This window comes from Lontra canadensis, unplaced genomic scaffold (genome assembly GCF_010015895.1).
Source record: "Lontra canadensis isolate GAN:19392208 unplaced genomic scaffold, GSC_riverotter_1.0 scaffold25, whole genome shotgun sequence".
Classification (NCBI taxonomy): domain Eukaryota; kingdom Metazoa; phylum Chordata; class Mammalia; order Carnivora; family Mustelidae; genus Lontra; species Lontra canadensis.
Window position 1 is genome coordinate 3,876,905 of NW_022631019.1, and position 19,796 is coordinate 3,896,700.

At 57.9% G+C, this 19,796-nt stretch overlaps 1 protein-coding gene across 3 annotated transcripts in view; it reads right to left on the reverse strand.

Moving 5' to 3' along the window:
- ACOT7 (acyl-CoA thioesterase 7) overlaps positions 1–19,796 on the reverse strand; it is a 92,036-nt gene that overhangs the window by 15,298 nt on the left and 56,942 nt on the right. For all 3 annotated transcript variants that reach the window (XM_032863264.1, XM_032863265.1, XM_032863266.1), the window contains exons 7-8: positions 10,326–10,442; positions 144–328 (exon numbers count right to left, since the gene is read on the reverse strand). In XM_032863264.1, the coding sequence (XP_032719155.1) occupies positions 144–328; positions 10,326–10,442 (302 nt within the window). The remainder of the gene's footprint in view (positions 1–143; positions 329–10,325; positions 10,443–19,796) is intronic.

Here is a 19,796-nt window from a genome sequence, read left to right on the forward strand (position 1 = left end):
CCCTCTTGTGCTGTTGGCCCGGTCTGACCTCACAGCCCCCAGGGAAAGGCCCTCCCGTTGGAGGGGCAGGACAGCCAAGGTCACGGGGGCAGGGAGCGGCCAGGCCGGGGCCTTGCCCCCCAGAAGGGCGGGCACTCACTCACCACGAGCTGCGGCACAGGCAGCGACCTGCCCTCCTGGCTCAGGGACACGTAGGTGAAGAAGGCGCTGGCCGCCCGGTACCGCTTCTGCGAGTCGTCCACCACGGGGTCGGCGTCCACCAGGACCTCGATCTCCATGGACTTGTTGCTTGTGAAGGTCATGCGGCCAGAGATGGTGATGACGCAGCCTGTGGAGCACGCGCAGCCGGTTAGCGGGGTGCGAGGGAGGGGCAGGGAAGGGCACAGGCAGCAGCGTCCCGGAGGGCGTTAGAGACACTGGGTTAGGCAGCACCTAACAACTACGGGGACGTGGAAATGGCGAGCTCTCGCCACGCCTCGTTATGGCGCCTGAAGGCTCACCTGCCTCGGGAGCAGGTGTTTGCTTTGGCGTTCACGTGATCACTCGGAGTGGTGGCTGTCACCTGGCCCCCTGCCTCCTGGGAGGGGCGGCCCCCAACCTGCTTTCAGGCGGCTGCGGGGTGGGCTGGCTCCGTCCCTCTGAAATCACGTTAAGTCCACGCCAGCCCGCACTGTCCACCCTGTGACCTTACTTGTGCCCGGTACCTTCCCAGCTCCCTGGCTGTTCCTGATGCCGGTCTGACGCTTGGGCACCTGGCAGGGCCGTGGGTCCCGCTGACCGTGGTCCCACGTCCCCCGGGGCCACGGCATGCACTTCAGCCCACATCCTCCCACCCTTGTGTCCTATGAGACTGCGTCTGTGCCGTCAGGCTCTCTGTCTCTTCAGCGGCTTGCTTACGGGACCAGAGCTGTCCCGGGAGCTGCCCCGCACACAGCCGAGGCCCTGACCTTGGTGGAGCCCCAGGTGCTCACCACCTGCCTAGACTGGCATGGTTCCCTTGTTGATCACGATTCAGAGTCCTACATTCCCACACCACTGTCCCAGCAGTCCCTCCCCCTCTCAACCTGTCCTCCCCGTGGCCCTTGGGTCAGGACTACCCACCCTGGCAGCTGCTTCCCAACCTAGAGCGCACCCCCCTCTCCCCGCCCCGCTCACGGGCTCTCCTCTGTCAGCCAGCCTTGGCGCTTCCTTGCTGCCTTAACGTCACGGAGCCCAGTGTTTTCCTATACAGACTGGACTTGCCTCCCAGGGCGACCACGGGGAAGACACAAGATGAGCCACGTGCTAGCACGGGGCCCACTGGACGAAGGTGCTCAGCACGGTCATTATCGTCACCCATGGGTTGGTTCCGGACCACAAGGCAGCACCGAGCCTCAGGATTTCTGGGGTGGGAGGCTGACACCCGGCTGCACCCCCGACAACCAGTGGCCAGAACGGCTCCCCCAGCCCCGTCCCCAGCATGGCCTCATTCCAGGCTGGGTTCAAGGCCATCCCTGTCCAAGCCTGGCACACGATGCTGAGTCCCACTCCCCGGAACCAGGGCTGGCTGTGGGGACCTTTTAATAATCCTGGGAACCCTGACGTCCCAGCTCCAAGGACACAGGCACAAGGCATGTTTAAAGACCAAGGAGGACAGAAAGTCAAGACAGCATGGGGACTGTTAGGGGTGAGTGTGTGGGCAGGCCAGAAGCAGGGGTGGTTATTCCATGTTACAGAGTTCCAGAACGTTCCATGCCACATTCAATTTCATACTTACAGGGAGTGCTTCAAGTCCTGCACAGCCACTTCCAGGAGGGAAGGCCACGCGGTCAGTGCCGGGGGCATTATGGGAGCTCTATGAGGACAGAGTCACGAACAAAGCACCTAGCACACATGAGTGTGTCTCGAGTCCTGCTGCCCCGTGAGACTCTGCCTCTGTGACCCACAGGAGCAGCCCCTCACGGGCTCACCAGCCTCTGCCGGAGTTATTATGGGCGGCTCAGCACCCGGGGCAGGATGAGGACGCGCAAACCCATCTCCCTGCCTCCTTCCCGTCATTGTGTCTCCTCTACCCCTGGAGAACCTGTGATGGCCATGGGGGCTCTCCTAGAGGATGAGATCACATCAATGCTGCTTCTGGTTCAGCGGGTCAGGACACCCCTGAAGTGCTCTGTGGTCCCCAAGTTGAAGGCTCTGTTTGGAATGACCCCGTGGGCGCACCTACGTTTGGAAGCGAGGTCACACCCCGCGTATGCAAATGCCTCGCCGGAAGGCAGCACACCGGCCCGGCCATCCTAGTCACCCCACCCAGCCGGGCGGCGGGACGGCTGATGAGAGAACGCGCGGCTTCGGGCTCCACCTGCTCACGGCCTGTGACCGCTGCTCTGATCTCACGAGCCCCGGAGGGGGGGGGCAGGTGCTCACCGCCCAGAGGGTGGTGAGGACAACGGCCAACACATGCGCGGTTCCGGTGGACAGAACCTGCTCTAAGGCTCGGCTGGGGCTGGCTCCCCCTTCCTGCCGCTTCCTTGAGGCTCGGGCGGTGATTTCTCCGGGGACTAAGGCCTAAACCAGAGGCCAGCAGGCCCCTTCCCCACGCAGGGGTGGGGCAAGGCCGTCGACATGGCTCACCGGGGAGCATGGGACTTGGACACAAGGCCAGAGGCAGGATGCCCAGAGATCTCATGGGGATGGGGTGTCAGGCTCCTTCCCACAAAGTCTGGCTCATTCCATCCCAGGTATGGGGCAGAACCACAGGAAGGGCGTGCCAGGCCTATCCCTACCCTCGCCTGGGACACTGGGACGTCACATGAGAGGGAAGGACCGCAGCCAGGGCCGTTCACCTCCGTTTCCCCGAGGAACTGCAGGCGGGGGAACGGGAACTGCGGGGCACGGTCCCCTTTGTAGGGGACAGCGGAGGCAGAGCGGTCCAAAGTGCTGAGACACTGCCTGGGTACTTTCCCACTAGGTCACACGTCCAAATCCACCCAGAGGACCAGGCATGACCAGTTTAGGGGGGGAAAATGGCCCCTGTCATTGGCGCTAGGAGCCACAAGCCCGCCAGGACAGGCTCTGGGTGTCAGGCCACCCTCCCGGCCAGGGGTGGTGGGGAGTTCAGGAGGGGGCACCAGTTCTCTGAGCTGCTAAAGTGGGAACAGACAGCCATTCCCCACCGAGTGTCTCCATGAAAGGCAGGCTCTTGGAGCGGCCCCGAGATGGCCCGCAGCCCGGGCTACAGGGCTCTGAGGAGGACCTCAGTTTCCGCAGGCTCCAGGGCGCGCTGGGCAGGTGGCCAGCCAGGACCTACACTGGGCTTTGGCTTCCTCACCTGCAAATAGGCACAGGAAGTAGCTCAGGAAGGTTGTGAGGAACGGTGAGCCTCCAAATGTGGCCACGTGGAGGTCACTCGCCCACATTAATTTTGTTACGTGGACGTGAAGCCCAGGACAGAAATTTCTGGTAAGGTCTGAGTGCCCTTCTGTTTAATAGCCCTCCAGGAAAAGCCCCCTTAAGCTAAGGGCAGACTGAGCCCACACAATGCTCTTGGGGGTCTCTGGGTGCAGAATTGCACCAACACGGTAATAAGTAACGTTTAAAGCAGATCACATTTTCCTTCTTCTGTAGCAAGCGTGTATACGCTGGCCAGGAGTCTCCTTTAGTGCCGTCTACATGACTCAGAAGGGCTACAGCATGCACGAGGGAGACTTTATGTTTTCAGCTTGTGAGGAACACAGGGTAGCAAAGCATTAAAAACCTTGCCCTTTCTCCCTGGGTCCCAGGAGATCAGCACCTGTGCCAGATTGGACGCCGAGACGTGACCACAGCGGTCGTGGTCCCCGCTCGGGGAGGCCAGGGCTGCAGCTCAGCTCGCCTAGCATGTGAGCGAGGTCTGAGAGGCCGGGACTCAGGACTCTAGGACCTAAGTACCCTCTGGACCCACCCCCCAGTGCTCACCACCCCACAGCCTCGTTGTGAATCCCCCGGGGCCTCAGAGGTGCTGGGTTCAAGCAGCTGAGGGGCTTCGGGCAGACTGAGGGGCGTCTCCTCGCCATGCCTCCCTGAAGCCCGCCAGGGTTGAGCTACTTCTTGCTCTCCTGTGCTCTCTGCGAGGGTCCTGTCTACAGAGCGTTAGGAGAAGACACAGGGCGGGGAGAAGGCAGCGCTCAGAACTGGTCTGGAGCTCTACCTGCCTGTGTCGAGCGGAATTAACAGACCACGACGGCAGGGGGAGCAACAGCCACCAGGGCTGTCCATGTCCTAATGCCCTGCCTCTAGGGGTTTTGTGGCCTTGCGTGGCAAAGGGGCTTTACGATGTGGTTCTAAGGGGGCGACCGGCCTGGACTATCCAAGCGAGCCCAGCGTCGTCGCGAGGGTCAGAGAGACACCATCCCGCCGACTCTGGAGACGGAGGAGGGCCCACAAGCCGAGAGGGCAGGCGGCCTCTAGAAGGCGGAACAGGCAAGCAGGGATTCTTCCCTACAGTCTCAGAACGGCCCCCGACCTCAGTCCAGTGAGATCCGGGGCAGACTTCCGACCTCCAGAACTGAGACAGCAAATCCGTTTCGTTTCCGCCGTGAAGTTTCCGGTAAACTGTCACGGCAGCCCTAGAAAATCCACACACCTACCCGGGCTGCTGCAGCGCCGGGTGCCTTTGACGCGGTCCCGTGGGGGCTGCGGCCAACACTACATCGTGAGTGACCGCAGCGTCGGGAGAACGTTACTTTACAAACCTTTATGTGGTTTCGTCATATGTTTCTATCGCTTCATGGGACAGTCCCGTGTTTCAAGCAGGGACTCTATGACAGTACGAGGAATCTAGAAATTTGATGCAGCTCCAAGAACCAACAAACAAACCCCAAAGGCAACTGGGCCAGGGTCCCGGCCTGCCGGGTTTCCAGTGGGAAGGGTGGTCAGTCGTTCACTGTTCTATCAGGCCTGGAAATTAAAACTTGCAGTTCTCTTGCCACAAAGTATCCAACCGAGATGAAAGGAGGCCACCGTACCGTCTGGTATCTTGTAAGCTCTGCCAGTCTCCTGTCTGGGGGCTCCAACCGCTGGACGCCTAACTGAATTTGGAGCTGGAGCTTCTGTCAAATTCCTCTTGTGAATTCCAGAAAAAAGCAGAGCCCCGTGGGTACCAGCAAGAAGCCAAGAAGCAGGCCTGTCTAGTGAACGCCATCTGCAGCCCCGAGCTTGGAGCGGAGTGCCCTGCGGCCTCGTGGGACGGCTCTGTGCCCAGCGCTGCAGGGAGCTGGGTGGTGCTGGGACCCCACTGAAGGGGGCGCTGGGGCACTAGGCTTTGTGCTGAGTGTCCACAGGACCTCTAGGGTCTATGGAAACCCCTCCCAGAGCACCAGGCGCTGGGGATGGAGTCCAGACCATCCAGAGGCCAGCGCCACCCGGCAGACTTCCTGCGATGGTGGGAAGGTCCTCTCTCTGTGCCGTGTAATACAGCAGCCACCAGCCACGTGTGGCCACTGAGTACCGGAAATGCAGGAGGTGCCACGGAGGGGCAGCATCTGCCATTCTGCTTACCTTTTGTGATGCAAAAACCCACAGGTGGCCAGCAACTGGTGTGGGGAACAGCCCGGTGGGGGCCCCCAGGCAAAGCTGACGAGATAGAAGGCACAGCCGGAGGCAGGACTAAGTAACCTCAGTGGGAAAAGGGCCCTGGGCCAAGGCCAACACCAGAGACATGGATGGAGCGGGGCCTTCCTTGGGGCTGAACTCCCCTAACGGTGAGAACTCTTAGCCATGCTTTGCACGAGGCTCGGGAAAACCAGGAGAGTTTCGAACCCAACCACGTGGGCCAGCTGCCGCTCCGGTAGGTGCGTAAGGGTCAAGGGTGAATGGCACTGCATTTGACGGCCAGGCTACCAGCTCGTCACCCGATGGCAAGGCCCGGGCCATGGCAGTGGATGCCTGTGTCAATCGAGCCCGGTGGTGAGGGGCCGGCTGTGCGGCCCAGGGAGGTTCCAAGCAGGAAAAGTGGGGATGAGCAGGCTTCCTGCGGCTCAGGACAGGTGCACCGTGTGTCCCTGGAGTGGGCCGGATGGCAGGGCACTGCTCTTCCCACAGCGGCCGCTCTGCCCAGGGTTCCAGAAGTTAGGGACTGCTCAGTGTTGGAGCTGAAGAAAGAGCAGCAGCAGTGAGTGCTCCTCAGAAAAGCACAGAGCTAATGAAGTAGCTTGGTGTGTCTTACATAACACAGCCGGGAGCATTTTCTAGAAGATTCCTCACTTCCTACCCAGTCTGGGGAGAACGGCTTCTCCACACACAGGTCCAGCTTTAAGTGTTCCTGCCTGGGCTTCCCGAACTATGACAGGGACAGCAACCACATGCCACCATTATTGTCTTCAGCCGCTGCCTGGGCGTTTTCATTTCTCATCCTGAAGGAAAACGGTCAGCAACGGGGCAAACGGCCTGTGAAAGTAAGTTCAGTCTTCAGGCTTCACCAGCTTGTCCTGAGTGACACTGGGGGTCCCGGGACAGCCCAGCCAACCTCGCAGGGCTGGCCACCGCTGCTCTACCCCGCCCAGTCAGGCCCCTGTCAGGAATGCCGCCCCGTGTGCCTCTCTGAGATGCCTGGCCTCCAGAGCCATGAGACGGCGTCTGGGGCCCGTGAAGCCCCTGGTTTCGTGGGAAGTCATTAGAGCAGCCACGGCAAACTCACAGGGACGTGGTACATGTGCTGGCCACGCACCTGCCTTTCTGGACTTTTCCCCACCCTGTGAGATCAGCCATCAGAGGGTGGGGGGACCCTCCCAAGAGGGGCAGTGGCCTCTTACAGTGGCATCGTCCAGGGTGGTGTGACTGAGGAGGCTGGACACTGGCTGTGGGCCGCTGCCGTCCTGTGACCGCAGCCCTGGGGTGCCCACCTGCTCAGCTGCCTGCGTGTGCCTTTCCCGTGAAAATATCATTACTTCAGAAACAGTCCTTATGCTGGTCCCATTCTACAGTCAACTTTGGGATGAGTTAGTTCGATGCCCAACGAAAAGGAGGGCAGCTCCATGTGCTGTGCTGTTTGTCTGTGTCCCGGGGCTGGGCCTGTCTCCTGCCCCGTGGAGGAACACCACTGCTCCCTCATCAGAGAAGCCAGAGAAGCAAGGGGCTTCTCAGCTCTGCTCCAGCGGGGCTGCTCCTGGGAGTCAGGGCCTGGGGCTGTCCCCCAACCCTGACTACATGACTGTCCTTCTCAAAACCGGGGGTCCTCCCTCCTGAGCCCCTCAGAGTAACCCCTTCTCCGAGCTGGGTGCTGACTTTACCGTCGGCCCTCATGGGGGAAGGACTCACACCTGTGTGGGGAAAGGGGTGACTGGGGGCAGAGAAGAGATTTTATCCACCTCACCCTTTTGCAAAAGAGAAAGTGAGCTAGTGTCTGCCGGAAGCAAGCTGTAAGGAGAGAAAGCATGTGTGGTGGGCGGAACAGTGCCCCACACTCCCACGTGAGTCCAGTCAGAGCCTCTGGATGTGACCTTACTGGGAATAAGGATCTTTGCACATGCCGCTGATTTAAGGCTCTCTAGATGAAATCTTGCCGGATTATCTGGGTGGGCCCTAAATCCTGTGACCAATGTCCTTATAAGAGGCAAAAGAACAGAGAGAAGGGAGAGGCCACATGAAGGTGGAGGGAGGATGGAGTGATGGGACCACGAGCCAGGAAATCCCCCCCCAGAGGCTGGAAGAGGCAGGAAGGGGGGCTCCCCTAGCACCTCCAAGCGGTTCTGCCCACACCTGGATTTGGGACCTGGGGCCTCCAGACTGTGGCAGTGCAAAGGTCTGCTGTTTGAAGCTCCCAGTCTGTGGTCCCCTGTGGTGCAGCCCCAGGACACAAACACCCTCTCCAGGGCTCTCCACTTTGCCACTGCCCCACTGTGGCAGAGTGTGCAGGGGTCCCACCCGGCCTCCAGGCCCCTTCCTGCTGGATCAGGAACGGCAGGAGTGTGGAGGCTGCATGAGAGCCCCCAGGATGGGGTTTCACGGGATCTTGACAGGTTTGCGTCGGAAAACCGAAGCAGAACAAGCTGGTATGTGGGTGGGCACAGTTTTGGGCACACTCGGATCGCCGGCTGTCCAGAGTCCCCAGTGGGCAGGGTCACCCCAGCCTCACACTGCATGTCCCCAGAAAGGAGCAAAGCATGGGGAAGGGGGAGGAAAGGAGCCACGCCTGCAGAGCTCTGGGGCCCCCAGAACTGGGGACATGATGGGCCCATCCTGTGTCTGCAGCAGGTGTGGCCAGTGCGCTTCCAGACCCGAGACCCCACCTGGGACACCGGTGCCGGCTCCCCAGCAGAGCCATGGCCCAGAGGAGTCCCCAGCTTCACACGGGGATACTCCTCTGGAAAACAACAAATGACGTGTGATAGTGTCTAACAGCGCCTGGGGGACACTGGGACAGAAATAGGCCAGACTCCATAGCTGTTAGTGTGGTCCACATTCCTTTACGTACAAAGCAAGAAGTGATCCAAGAAAGCAGAAACCCTCTCTCTGCTCACCAGGGGCTGCTGGTGAGGGGTCCAGGGCAACACAGACTCCAGGCCGGGGCTGGGATGCCGGCAAGGGGCCTGGGCAGGGACTGTGTGGGTGCAGGAGGCAGGTCTCATGGCCCACCCCTCAATCTGCCTGTTGGAGGAAGCCCTCCAGAGTAGAACGTTCTGGCAGAACCACGCCTTCTGAAAATGAAGATCCTTTCTCTGTGTTTTGGCGTAAGAGGAACGTTTTAGAAACCGACAGTATCTGTCAGGGACAGCTGCACACACGTTGCCCCAGTGACTTTCATGTTGCTAAATGGGTCCTAGAAAGGGCCCTGTCCTCCAGGAGAGTTCACGGTCTTGCCTGCAAATCAGTAATTCACAAGGACCAGGAACCAACCATTCTCCTTCCCCAGCTCCCCCTTGGAAGTTAATTCTGGTCGTACAAAGGATTGGGGTGAAGACTCTGGTCATTCTCTGGGAGCTTCCCTGAGCCACACAGCACATCTGCTGAGCCGGCCGACGCGGACACTGGCTCTCCAGGAAAGTCTGTCTCTTTTCCTAGTTGGCGCTTCTCAAAGGGCACTTGGGAGACATGGAACAGAGCAAGGTCCTGGAACGTGAATGCCTTTTCCACCATGGATTTGAAGTTGTGTTTGACAATGAAGTTGTGACCGCAGGGACTTGTCCGGGGAGTGGCTCTAGAAAATCAGATGCAGGGAATCCTGGCACGGGATTCTGCCTTTCCCGAATGTTCGTGCCACCATGGCACTCGATACCACAGGCCCATGGAGGATGATCCAGGACAGCAAGACCTACCTTCCGTGGACCAGTTCTAAAATGGCATTGAGGTCTGTGTGGCAAACACCCACCAGGTACGAAGGGATTGTGTGAAGCAGACAGAGTGGAGCCAAACACCTTTTCCGCACCCTAAGATCACCCAGACCCTACGAGGGCATGCTAGACTTGCTCTCGATGGCCCCGAGCAGGCAGGCAGGCCTCTACCCTTCCAATGCCAGGACCCTTCTGGCCCCGTGCTGGGGGGCTTCCCCACTAGTGTGTTCAAGAGAGAACGTGCTGGCAGTGCTGGCCCCGCCGCCTTCAAGGGTCGGGAAGGCCTTGGGGGGCTCAGGACAGACCAGTGTCACCACCACCACCCCCAGCCAGGGACCGGTCTGACCCAACGGCTTTCCCAGTGAAGCTGCTTGCGAACAATGCCAGGCTCCCGCTGCAGTGACGTCACCCGAGCCCACAGCAAGCGCTCCTTGTCCAGGGCACCGAGCCTCACAGCAGAAGACACAACACACGTGGAAATCACCCTGCGTCGGGAGGGGACGTTTACTCACTTCACACCCTCAGCAGTCCCATGGGGTGGGCGTGAGGAGCTGGCCCTCTCTCCTGGGAGGCTGCCAAGTCTCTGGGACATGGGGAGTCCCAAACCCCAGGGATGCCTGGCTGCTGGCCTGTGGGCTTCTCTGCTCGGATCCCACCGCTACTTATATCGTGGCTTATCTGTTCCTCCCCCAGAGGAAACGTGGAAGGTCTGGGGCACCGGTCACCGGAGCCGTGCTCGTAAGCTCTTTAGAGGGCTCCGTTCGTGGAGCATTTTAAGAGGGTCTGGTGGGTTCCCCAGCAGCATAAAGGCCCCAGACACATCTGAACTGTGCGTGTTACAAGTCTGAAAAACCCAGCCCACCAATCCTAGCCTCACGGAGGCGTCCACAAGAACAAAGCGCAAGGCCGGCTTCCCGTTCCTCTGGGGAGATGGGCAGACACGGGGTGCGGGCACGCGGGGCGCGGACCACCAGCAAGCTGGCCGAGGGAGCCGGAGCGCCAATGACCACCCGGCTTCCATCTGTCCCCAGAGCCCGTTACCTTTTCTGATCTTGTCGTGAAAGTTGATGGCGTCCACGGAGGCAGTGACTATGTTGGTCTTGCAATGACGCGCAGCCACGATTCCTGCCACCTCATCCATGAGCTTCATGGTGACACCTGCACAGAGAAGGGGCACACGGCAGGTCAGGGAGGCCACCTCCCACCCTGGAGCCCAGTCGTAAAAGACAAAGCCCTCCCAGTCCCCAGCAGCCGGGGGTGTAGGGGGGTGACCGGGCATGGCTGACGCTCCTGCGGGAACCTGTGCGGGAACCTGGCTTCCTTAGCAGAGTCTGCGGACAACAGACCGCAGCTGACGGTCTAGGCCACTCACGAAACGATGGGTCCTTTTCCTACCCTCTCCAGGTACCCTACTCCCTCAGGAAGTGAGTTACAAACCCTGCCGGCATGGCCGCATCCAAAGTCAGGTCGCAAGCGTCAGCGAGAGCACGGAGATCAGAGCCCGCACACGGCCGGAGGGGATGGAAACGGTGCGGCCGCTTTGGAAAGAGGCGGGAGTTTCTCAAAAGGCTGAACAGAGAGTTACCTACGCCCCAGCGGTTCCTCTCCTACATGTGCACCCACGACAACTAAAAACTCGTGGTCACACAAAAACTTGTACACGTTTTTCATGACCGCGTCACTCACGATGGCCAAACAGGGGACATGAGCCACACGCGCGTCCACTGATGAGCAGGCGGGCAAGTGCGGCCCCTCTGTGCAGTGGGATATGATCCAGCAACGAAAATGAGCAAAGCCCTGACCCACGCCGCAACACAGAGCAGCCCCGAAAACATGCTGCTCAGGGAAGAAGCCAGGTCCTAAAGACCAGACGTTGTAGGATTCCTTTTATAAGAAAGGTCTAGAACAGGCAGAACCGTAGAAAGCAGATTAACGGTTGCCAGGGCTGGGGGGTGGGGGAGATGGGGAGTGAGAGCTGATGGGTGTGGAGCTTCTCTTTGAGGGGACGAAACTGTTCTAACGTTGACTGTGGTGATGGCCGTGAACCGGAATACACCGGAAATCAAGCACTTGTGACGGCGCGCGAATCGTCTCGGTAAAGCCGTTACATAAAACAAACACACCAGAAAAGCCGGCTCACGGCAGGCCAAGGTGATCTTAAAACATCAGGCTGCAGGCGTTGGCTTTTGCTCAACTGTCCCCTTACTTTGACGGGCTCACAACTGCACACCTGCTGGTCTCCCCCACCCAACACTGCCCCCCCCAGGAAAACACATGCTACTTACTTCGTATTCAAACATTAAACCATGTTTCTCATTAGGCTGAACTACATGAAATTGCCAATATTCAACCATGTTTGACCTATAAAAGGAGCAGAGTGAGATGAACCAACCTAATGGCCATCTAAAGTCTTAGAGGGCACCTGGGCGCTCAGTGACTTAAGCGTCTGGCTCTTGATTTCCGCTCGGGTCATGATCTCAGGGCCGAGACTGGCATCTGCCTCTGAGCTCCGCCGGGGAGGGTCTGCTAGAGATTCTCACCCTCCTTCTCACTCTGTCCACCCAACGCTTTTCTTGTGTTCAGTCAGTCAGTCAGTCAGTCATCTCAGAAACTAACGTTCACTCCCCCCGGATCCAGAATTCTTTCTAAACATTCAGAACAAGGTGGGAAAACAGACGTCATCCCACTCGTGAGAGCTCACGAGGAAGCATGTTCAGGATGAGGCTTGCAGAGCCAAATGTCTGCAGGGCCAGGGGGGCGATCAGCGGCGGTAAGCAGGGCAGCTGCCTGGCCCTGCCTGTGGCCTTCCCCCCCCAGGAATGCCGACCTCGTGCTACCAGCCTTGCGATGATTCCAGACAAGACTGGAACCTACACGTTTATAAGGCATCTACCAATTTTTAAACATTGGTGACTAACTAAAACCCTCTTACTGTGTGGGAAAAACAAAATCCAATAAACTGAAAAGAGCAGAGCTCCCCTCCGGCTGGATTGGGGGAGCAGAGATGCTGCTTACAAGGCACCTGGGACACAGAGGGACACCTGGGGTCCAGCACACTCTTCCCTCCATTCTGTGCATATCTGAGCATTCCAGAACAGAAGGTTTTAAAAAACACATTCCTGTTCTTGATTTTAAAATGATGCTTTTATTACCGTGACTTTTCTCACGGAAGGTGCTGCTATGTGGTGGAAATGGCAGATGACCGGACGGGGACCGAGACGCAGCTGCTGCTGCCGTCTTAGGAGAGACCGGCACAGGGATTCACTTCAGCCAAGACGGAAGGGATCGGTGTCCCCTAAGAGAAGAACACAGGCAGCAACTTCTGTGACCTCGGCCACAGCAAATTCTTGCTAAACACGTCCCCAGAGGCGAGGGAAACAAAAGCAAAAATGAACTCTTAGGACTTCATCAGGATAAAAACCTCTGCACAGCAAAGGAAACAGCCCACAAAACCAAAAGACAACGGCAGAATGGGAAAAGATGTTTGCAAATGTCTTATCAGATAAAGGACTAATATCTAAAATCTATTAAGAACTTATCGAACTCAACACCCAAAGAACAGTGGGTGCAGCCACTCTGGAAAACAGCATGCAGGTGCCTCAGAAAGTTGAAAATAGAGCTACCCTATGACCCTGCACTTGCACTACTGGTATCTACCGCAAAGATACAAATGTAGTGATCTGAAGGGGCACGTGCACCCCAGTGTTTATAGCAGCAATGTCCACAACAGCCAAACTATGGAAAGAGGCCAGCTGTCCGTCAACAGATAAATGGATAAAGATGTGGGATATCTACAAAGGAATACTACACAGCCATCAAAACTGAAATCTTGCCATTTGTAGTGACATGGATAGAACTAGAGAGTATTATGCTAAGCAAGACAAGTCAATCAGAGAAAGAACTGTCATGTAATTTCACTCATATGTGGTATTTGAGAAACAAGACAGAGGATCATAGGGGAGGGGAGCGGAAAATAAAACAAGATGAAATCAGAGCGGGAGAAAAATCATAAGAGACTCTAACTCTAGGAAACCAACTGAGGGTTGCTGGAAGGGAGAGGCGTGGGGGATGGGGTAACTGGGGGAGAGGCATTAAGGAGGGCATATGATGTAATGAGCACTGGGTGTTATAAGCAGTATATGAATCACTGAACTCTACCTCTAAAACTGATAATACATTATGTTAATTTAATTTAAATTTTAAAAATTAAAAAAAGATAGCCTCCTCCAGACCCTAACAGCCAGCATACAAATCTGAGTTGGGACAGGGGAGAGAACCATGATTAGCTACAAACCTTACAAAGAAAAAAAAAAATCAGCATTTTATGGCAAAGGCCACTCATGGACTGAACCCACAGACTTCTACTGCCCAGAGACAGGATAGGCTGGTCACACCATGGGTGTCTATTACGAGACTGTGCCCCAACTTGGGGATTTATCCTAGGTACCGGAAACAGTGATGAATGTGGGCAGTGCGCAATGTGGCTGGGCGGCAATCTCACACGGCCACACACGGAGGCCTGGGAAGAGGTCAGGGTCTGCTCCACCGGGGACAGCCTAGGGGCACAGGGTCCAAGCTGCAGGAAGGCTCTCACTACGTCCATTAATCTGAACCTCCCACGGAGGCCACGGCGGTTCGACAGGAAGGGACAGCAAGGCAGTCTTCAGGGTTCACTACATGGAAAATCTCTGTCCAGAACTCAAGTGTTTGGCCTTGAATCAGGGAAGTCTCTTTGAGGGCCCCCAGGTGACTCATGAAGAGTATGACCCTTAACTTCGGCTCAGGTCATGATCTCAGGCTTGTGAGATAGAGCTGTGTGTCGGGCTCTGTGCTGGGCGTGGAGCCTGCTTGGGATTCTCCCTCTCCTTCTCCCTCTGCCCCTCCTCCCGAAAAAAAGAAAGAAAAAGGAGGTGTCCTGGGGCTTTCGGAGCTGGAGGCACAGGTCCCCTGGGGTCCTGAGTGTCAAGGGATGTCTGGTGCCTGCTTAGAGGGAAGAGAGTGGATCTAAAGTCGAGATTATAATAAAATGTTAATTCAAGCTGTCTTCTCCGTCTTCATGGTACGGAGAGGACCCACGCGGGACACATCGCTGCATGGGGCTGGTTCTGAGATGCTCCTGTCATCTGCGGCTGGGAGACAACCACGAGGTCACGTGGCCCAGGTGGAAGTAAGACCATGAAAAATCTCATCCCGTCCTGACATATTTGTAAGGACAATTACCGCAAAGCGAGGGCGGCAGATGCAGTACGCTATGACCTGTCCACAGAGAGAGATAAACTCTGTCAAACACAAACACCCCCCGCCCTGCGGAAAGCCCCCTGCCCTCCTCGACACTGAACTCCCCACCTCCTGCTCCCTTTTCTACACTTACATGTGAAACATCGAGTACCCAAGCCTTCCAAAACCTGCCTCTGCCCGGGGTCCCGCCGGAAAAGCATGTCAGTTTCTCCCCGTGCCGGCACAATGGGGGCTGCCCACGACGGGGACATCACTTTGGCAAATTACAGTCTGTTGTGTGCTGTCCTCATTACCCGGGACTCGCCATTTTAAAAATGACAACAAAATTGTAGATTTGCTGTCCTTAGATGCTACATCCATTTCAGGAATTATGGGAAGGAAAAAAACGAGACCTGCCCGGCCACGAGCTCGCAGATAAACAGCGGGCACCAAGAGATTATTTTTGAATCTAACATTTAACTGCTCATAGGTTTTTTAAGTATCGACAACATGTTGGCTGGCTTAAAAATAGAGGCTTAAATTTATTCTCAGGCCTGACTGGCTGCCTGGGTCACGCTTGCCTACAAACCCAGAGCGGCAGTTAGCAGCTCTGAGCCCAGCGCCGCCGCTGCCCGCCCCGTGGGTGGCGATTTGAGATGCCCCCGTTTCTATATTTAATCCTAGCTGACGGAGTGTGGGTGCCAGGCTCCTATATTAAGGAAACAATAGTAAGTTCATCCTATTTTAACTAGCCCACCCCTCCGCAATGGCAACGGCTTATTCTGGGAGCCGACTGAGTGACAGCCTCCCCAGACAGTCCGGCGTCTCCCTGCCAGGTTCCAGAAGCACCTGTGGGCAGCTCTGTGAAAAGTGACTGAGCTGGGAGGGGTCAGGGGAGTATTAGGTAAGGTAATTAGTAAGGATTATTTGTGGCAATTCATACACAGGGTAATAAAGACGATGGGTTTCTAACGTTAGAATATCAAAAGCAGGAACTTGGGCAGAGGCCTCAGGCACGGCAGGACCGTGGCTCCCACACGCCCCGGGGCCAGGGAAAGGGGCTGCCTGGCCGTGTTTCACTGCTGTTTGAGAATCGATGCTTCCCTCTTGCGAACAAGGCAGCAGGGAAAGTAGGGCAGGCGGCTTCCTGTCCCAACCGCAAGGAGATTAGGGATCAGCGGGCCCTGTACGCTCAGCCCCCTCCCCGCTACCCACTCTGGGAAGGGCGGACTGAGTCCCGGGGGTCACACAGGGCTGGGTCGCGTCTCTGAAGGCTGAGAACCACTCCGGGGGGGCGTCAGTTTCCTCAGAGAAAAGACTCGAGTCAGGGTGAAGGGTAATATTTAGGAATCCCATGCTCGTGATCCTAAATGTGAAAGACACTGTCAGGGGACATCAGTGGCCCTAACGATGCAGCTAAATGGGCAGCAAAAGCTAATTAATCTGGTACCAAAGATGAAAGATCCCAGGACACCCACAGAGAAGGACATTCTGGTGCCGTAGAGCTGACTGGGGTTCTCAAGCAAAACACACACATTTCTGGGTGAAGACGTCCCTGGCTGGAGAGGCCACCGAGAGGGCCAGCGGGCAGGAGGAAACCAGTCCGTGGGACAGGCGTGAGCAGGGTGGTCAGACCCGGCGGCACAGACCCCTCTGTCAGCCTGGAGGGGAGGAGGGGGAGCAGCCGGCTGGTCCACTCACCTGGGTTTCTGCCTCTGGCCCCGCATCCTGGAACCACCTGGGTGGTCATGAAGCTGCTCTGTGGAGCTTTAGCTACAAAGAACATTTTCAAAACTAAAGATTCTTAGAAAGTGGGAAGCGGGAGGAGCGCTCAGCTGCACCACGAAGGGACTGGGCCCTGAACCAGCATTTGCTTGCTCACCTCAGGAGCCCCCAGACCCGTTCCTCAAAAGGCAGAAACATGCCTCACCCCGTTTTCTCCCTCTTCCCCGACCGAGGGCTTGGCACCCTGTCTACCACACAGCAGGGCCCCAGCTAAACGAGGCCACAAAACTGGAAAGGAGCATCTGTGCCTTGTTCTGTATTTTGCGTGAAATCAATTCCTCCCACGGGTGCAAAACACTGCTCGTTCCCAACCGCCCACGGAATCCGAGAGCACAAGAGCCTCTGTGCGGGAGGCCCCTTCTGCACCTTGTCTCCCAGATGGGCTCTGCTTGGGCCACCAGGCTTGTCTCCGCCCGTGAACCACCTGTCTCCCTGCCGCCTTCTCCTTCAGGTCCCCGCTAAGCCACGCAGTCCCCCAGCCTCAGGACCCCCGGGAGCCACATGAGGCCCCTTGGCTGCTGGGTGTTTCGGGGCCGCGGTGTCTGCGTCAGGCTCTGCCGCACACCTGCGCCTCACAGTCCTGCACAGGCTCCTCCGTGGGGCTGACTCGGCCGCCGTGCTGCGGCCCCGCACTCTCTCCAGGTCATCCACTCGGCGCCCTGCATGTCTGCCCGGCTCCAGGCCCTGCTTTCAGGGCTGAGGATGCCGCAGTGAGCCCATGAGACCAAGGCCCCCAGCCATGAGCCTGCGTTCTGGGTGGGGCAGGGAGCCAACGGGCAGGTGTTCGTTAGGGCGTGGTAAACGCTTGGGCACCCCGTGAGCACATCAAGGAGGAGTCCACCTTTCACAGGGGGACCAGGAAGACCCGCCTTTCCTCCAGTGACCTGCAGAGAAAGGGGAGCAGCTGGGCAGCTGTCCGGGCGGCAGAAACTTAGCAGAGGGAACAATGGCAGCCCAGGAAGAGGGAACAGCAGCGGCAGAGCCTGCAGCTGGAAAGGTCCCAGGCTTCTTGGGAAGGCGAGGGACCGGAGGAGGGCAAGAGGGGTACAAGATGGGGAGGACTGGGAGGCATAAGGGAAGGCCCTCCTGGAGGGAGGCCTCATAAGGACAGACGCAGCACAAATAAGATCGGACTTTGGGGCGCCTGGTGGCTCAGTCGGTTGAGCGAGTCTTGATCTCGGCTCAGGTCATGGTCTCAAGGTCGTGGGATCCAGCCTTGTGTGTGGCTTGTGCTGAGCCTGGAGCCTACTTAACATCCTCTCTCTTCCCCCCACCTCTAAAAAAAAAAGGAAGGAAAGACAGATCTGGCTTCTTCTGGGAGCGAGACAGGAGCCACTGCGGAGCCTGGAACAGGGCGGGCTGGACTGTGCTTCTGCTCCGAAGGGATAGATGAGGCCGCCGTGCAGAGAAGAGACGCTCGAGGGGGTCAGGCAAGAGGCCACTTCAGTGGAAGTGGGGAGCAGGAGGGGACCGCGTTGGTGGGGAGAGCTCCCATTCTGATCTGTTTGGCAGGTAGAGCCCAAAGGACTTGCAGATAGATGGGGAGCAGAGCCCGAGAAAGAGCCAGCTGAGTCCGGGGAGGTTGTGGGAATTCTGGCCAGACGCCGAGGGGGTGGCCTGGCCGCCGCTGCAGGGGGAGTGCTGGGGGAGCCCATCAGCCATCCCAGAGGAGGTCCTGGGGACTCAGCTGCAGCGATAAACCTGGGAGCCGAAGGCCCAGGGCAGCATGAGGCCAGATGAGTCCCCAAGGGAGGGAGCAAGCATGAGGCCCCAAGGCCACGGGCGCAAGGAGGGGAGGGAAGGGGCCTAGGAGAGAGGCTGAGAGGAGGGGCTGCACGAGCCGTGCGCGCCAAGACCTGCTCTCGGGCTTTGGCAATGGCGGGCCAGAGGGCTCCTTGACAGGAGGGAAGTGTTGGGAGCAGGTTCCAGAAAGGACGATGAGAGAGACAGGAGGACGGAGGGCAGACAGCTCACCAAGGCACCAAGATGAAAGGGGGAGGGGAGGTATGGCAGGGGGCACAGGTGGCCTGGGGAGACCACTCTGCCAGGGAAGAGATGATTGGCCTCCCCAGCTGGCTTGAGGGCGCCGAGGACACTGTGACAAGTGGCACCCCAGTAACTCCAACTGATAAAGGTTTTATGACAGTCACGATTCCATTATTTTTTTTCCAAAGCAAGTCAGCTGCAGACCTGGGAGCCCCGTCGGGTCAGCAAGGTCACCCCAGAAATCGGGGGCCCCAGCACAGACCATCAGAGTGTCTTAGAGCTAGAGGCAGGGGTCCCCACGGATAAATTTATTTGCAGACTCACGGGGACAGCACAGGCTAGAAAACGACTCACCCCAGCCCCTTATTTTCTGAAACCGAGGCATTCTTTCCCAGGGCCAATCAATGCTCACGCTCCCTGTGTCATGCGTCCTTTCCCGGCTGACGGGCTCCGCAGCCGGGGTGCAGCCATGGCTGAAACCGACCAGACCCCTGGCCTTGGCAAGAGAGGCAGAATGGGTCCAGTTAAGGGGTCGGTGACCACCCCACACTCTAGCCGAGTGCCAGGCAAGATCAGGCATACGGGTGTGGGCTCCCCTGCAGAACGCCGCCACCTCAGTGTGCTGGAAAGCCCGGCCTGTCCTACAAGTGCCCGCCGACTGGGGCCCAGTCTGGAGCTTGATCTAAGGATGCTGGAGAGCCACACTCAGCTGGATTTACGAGCTGTGATTCTGAGACAAACCGCTAATGGCTCAGGACACAGACAGTGGGCAGCATCAACTCCAAGCACCTTCCCGAATGACGTCTTTCGCTCAATCAGCGGACACCATCAAGTTCCTTCCATGCATAAGGTTCTCTGCAAAGTGGCTGGGAAGGGAGGAAGTCAGAACAAGAAAGCTTGCCACCTCCAGGAAATAAACACCTGAGAATATCGCCACCATCAGAAGTGACAGAAAGACCGAAATGTGTAAGAAGAAACACACGTGCGAGGAGGCATAAGGAGGAAGGGGAGGTTGCTACTTCCTGGGGAGAGGGGGGCTCCTGGAGCACCAGGGAGGAGACAGGATGAGGGCTGGGCACACAGAATGGGTGCAGGTGGGAAGAGGATGAGCAAAGATATGGAGAAAGAAAAGCAAGAGGTGCGCTTAGGGAAAGACAGTCTCGAGAGCAGTGACGAGGCTGGACGGCGTCCTGCAGGCAGCGGCGAGACCTGCGCCAGGAGAGCTGCGGCTGCCACGGGCAGAGTCAGGCTTTGCCGAGAGTGATGTGCTGCCTGGGGCAGGTCAGGGAGGGGAGATGCCGGAGGTGTGGGGCCCCAGGACCCCGCAACCTGGGGAGGACAGGAAGGGGGCAGGGCTCTGACAGCCCAACATTCACAGGTCCCGTGGCCGGGAGGTGGGACCAGGGCGGGGACGGAGCAAAGACGAGGGACAGCAGTGGGCTGGGTGGGGGGGCCTAAGACGGGCACGCACAGCCAGGCCTGCTGCTGCCCCCGTCCCCCTCCTTCCTGGGGGTGGATCTGCTG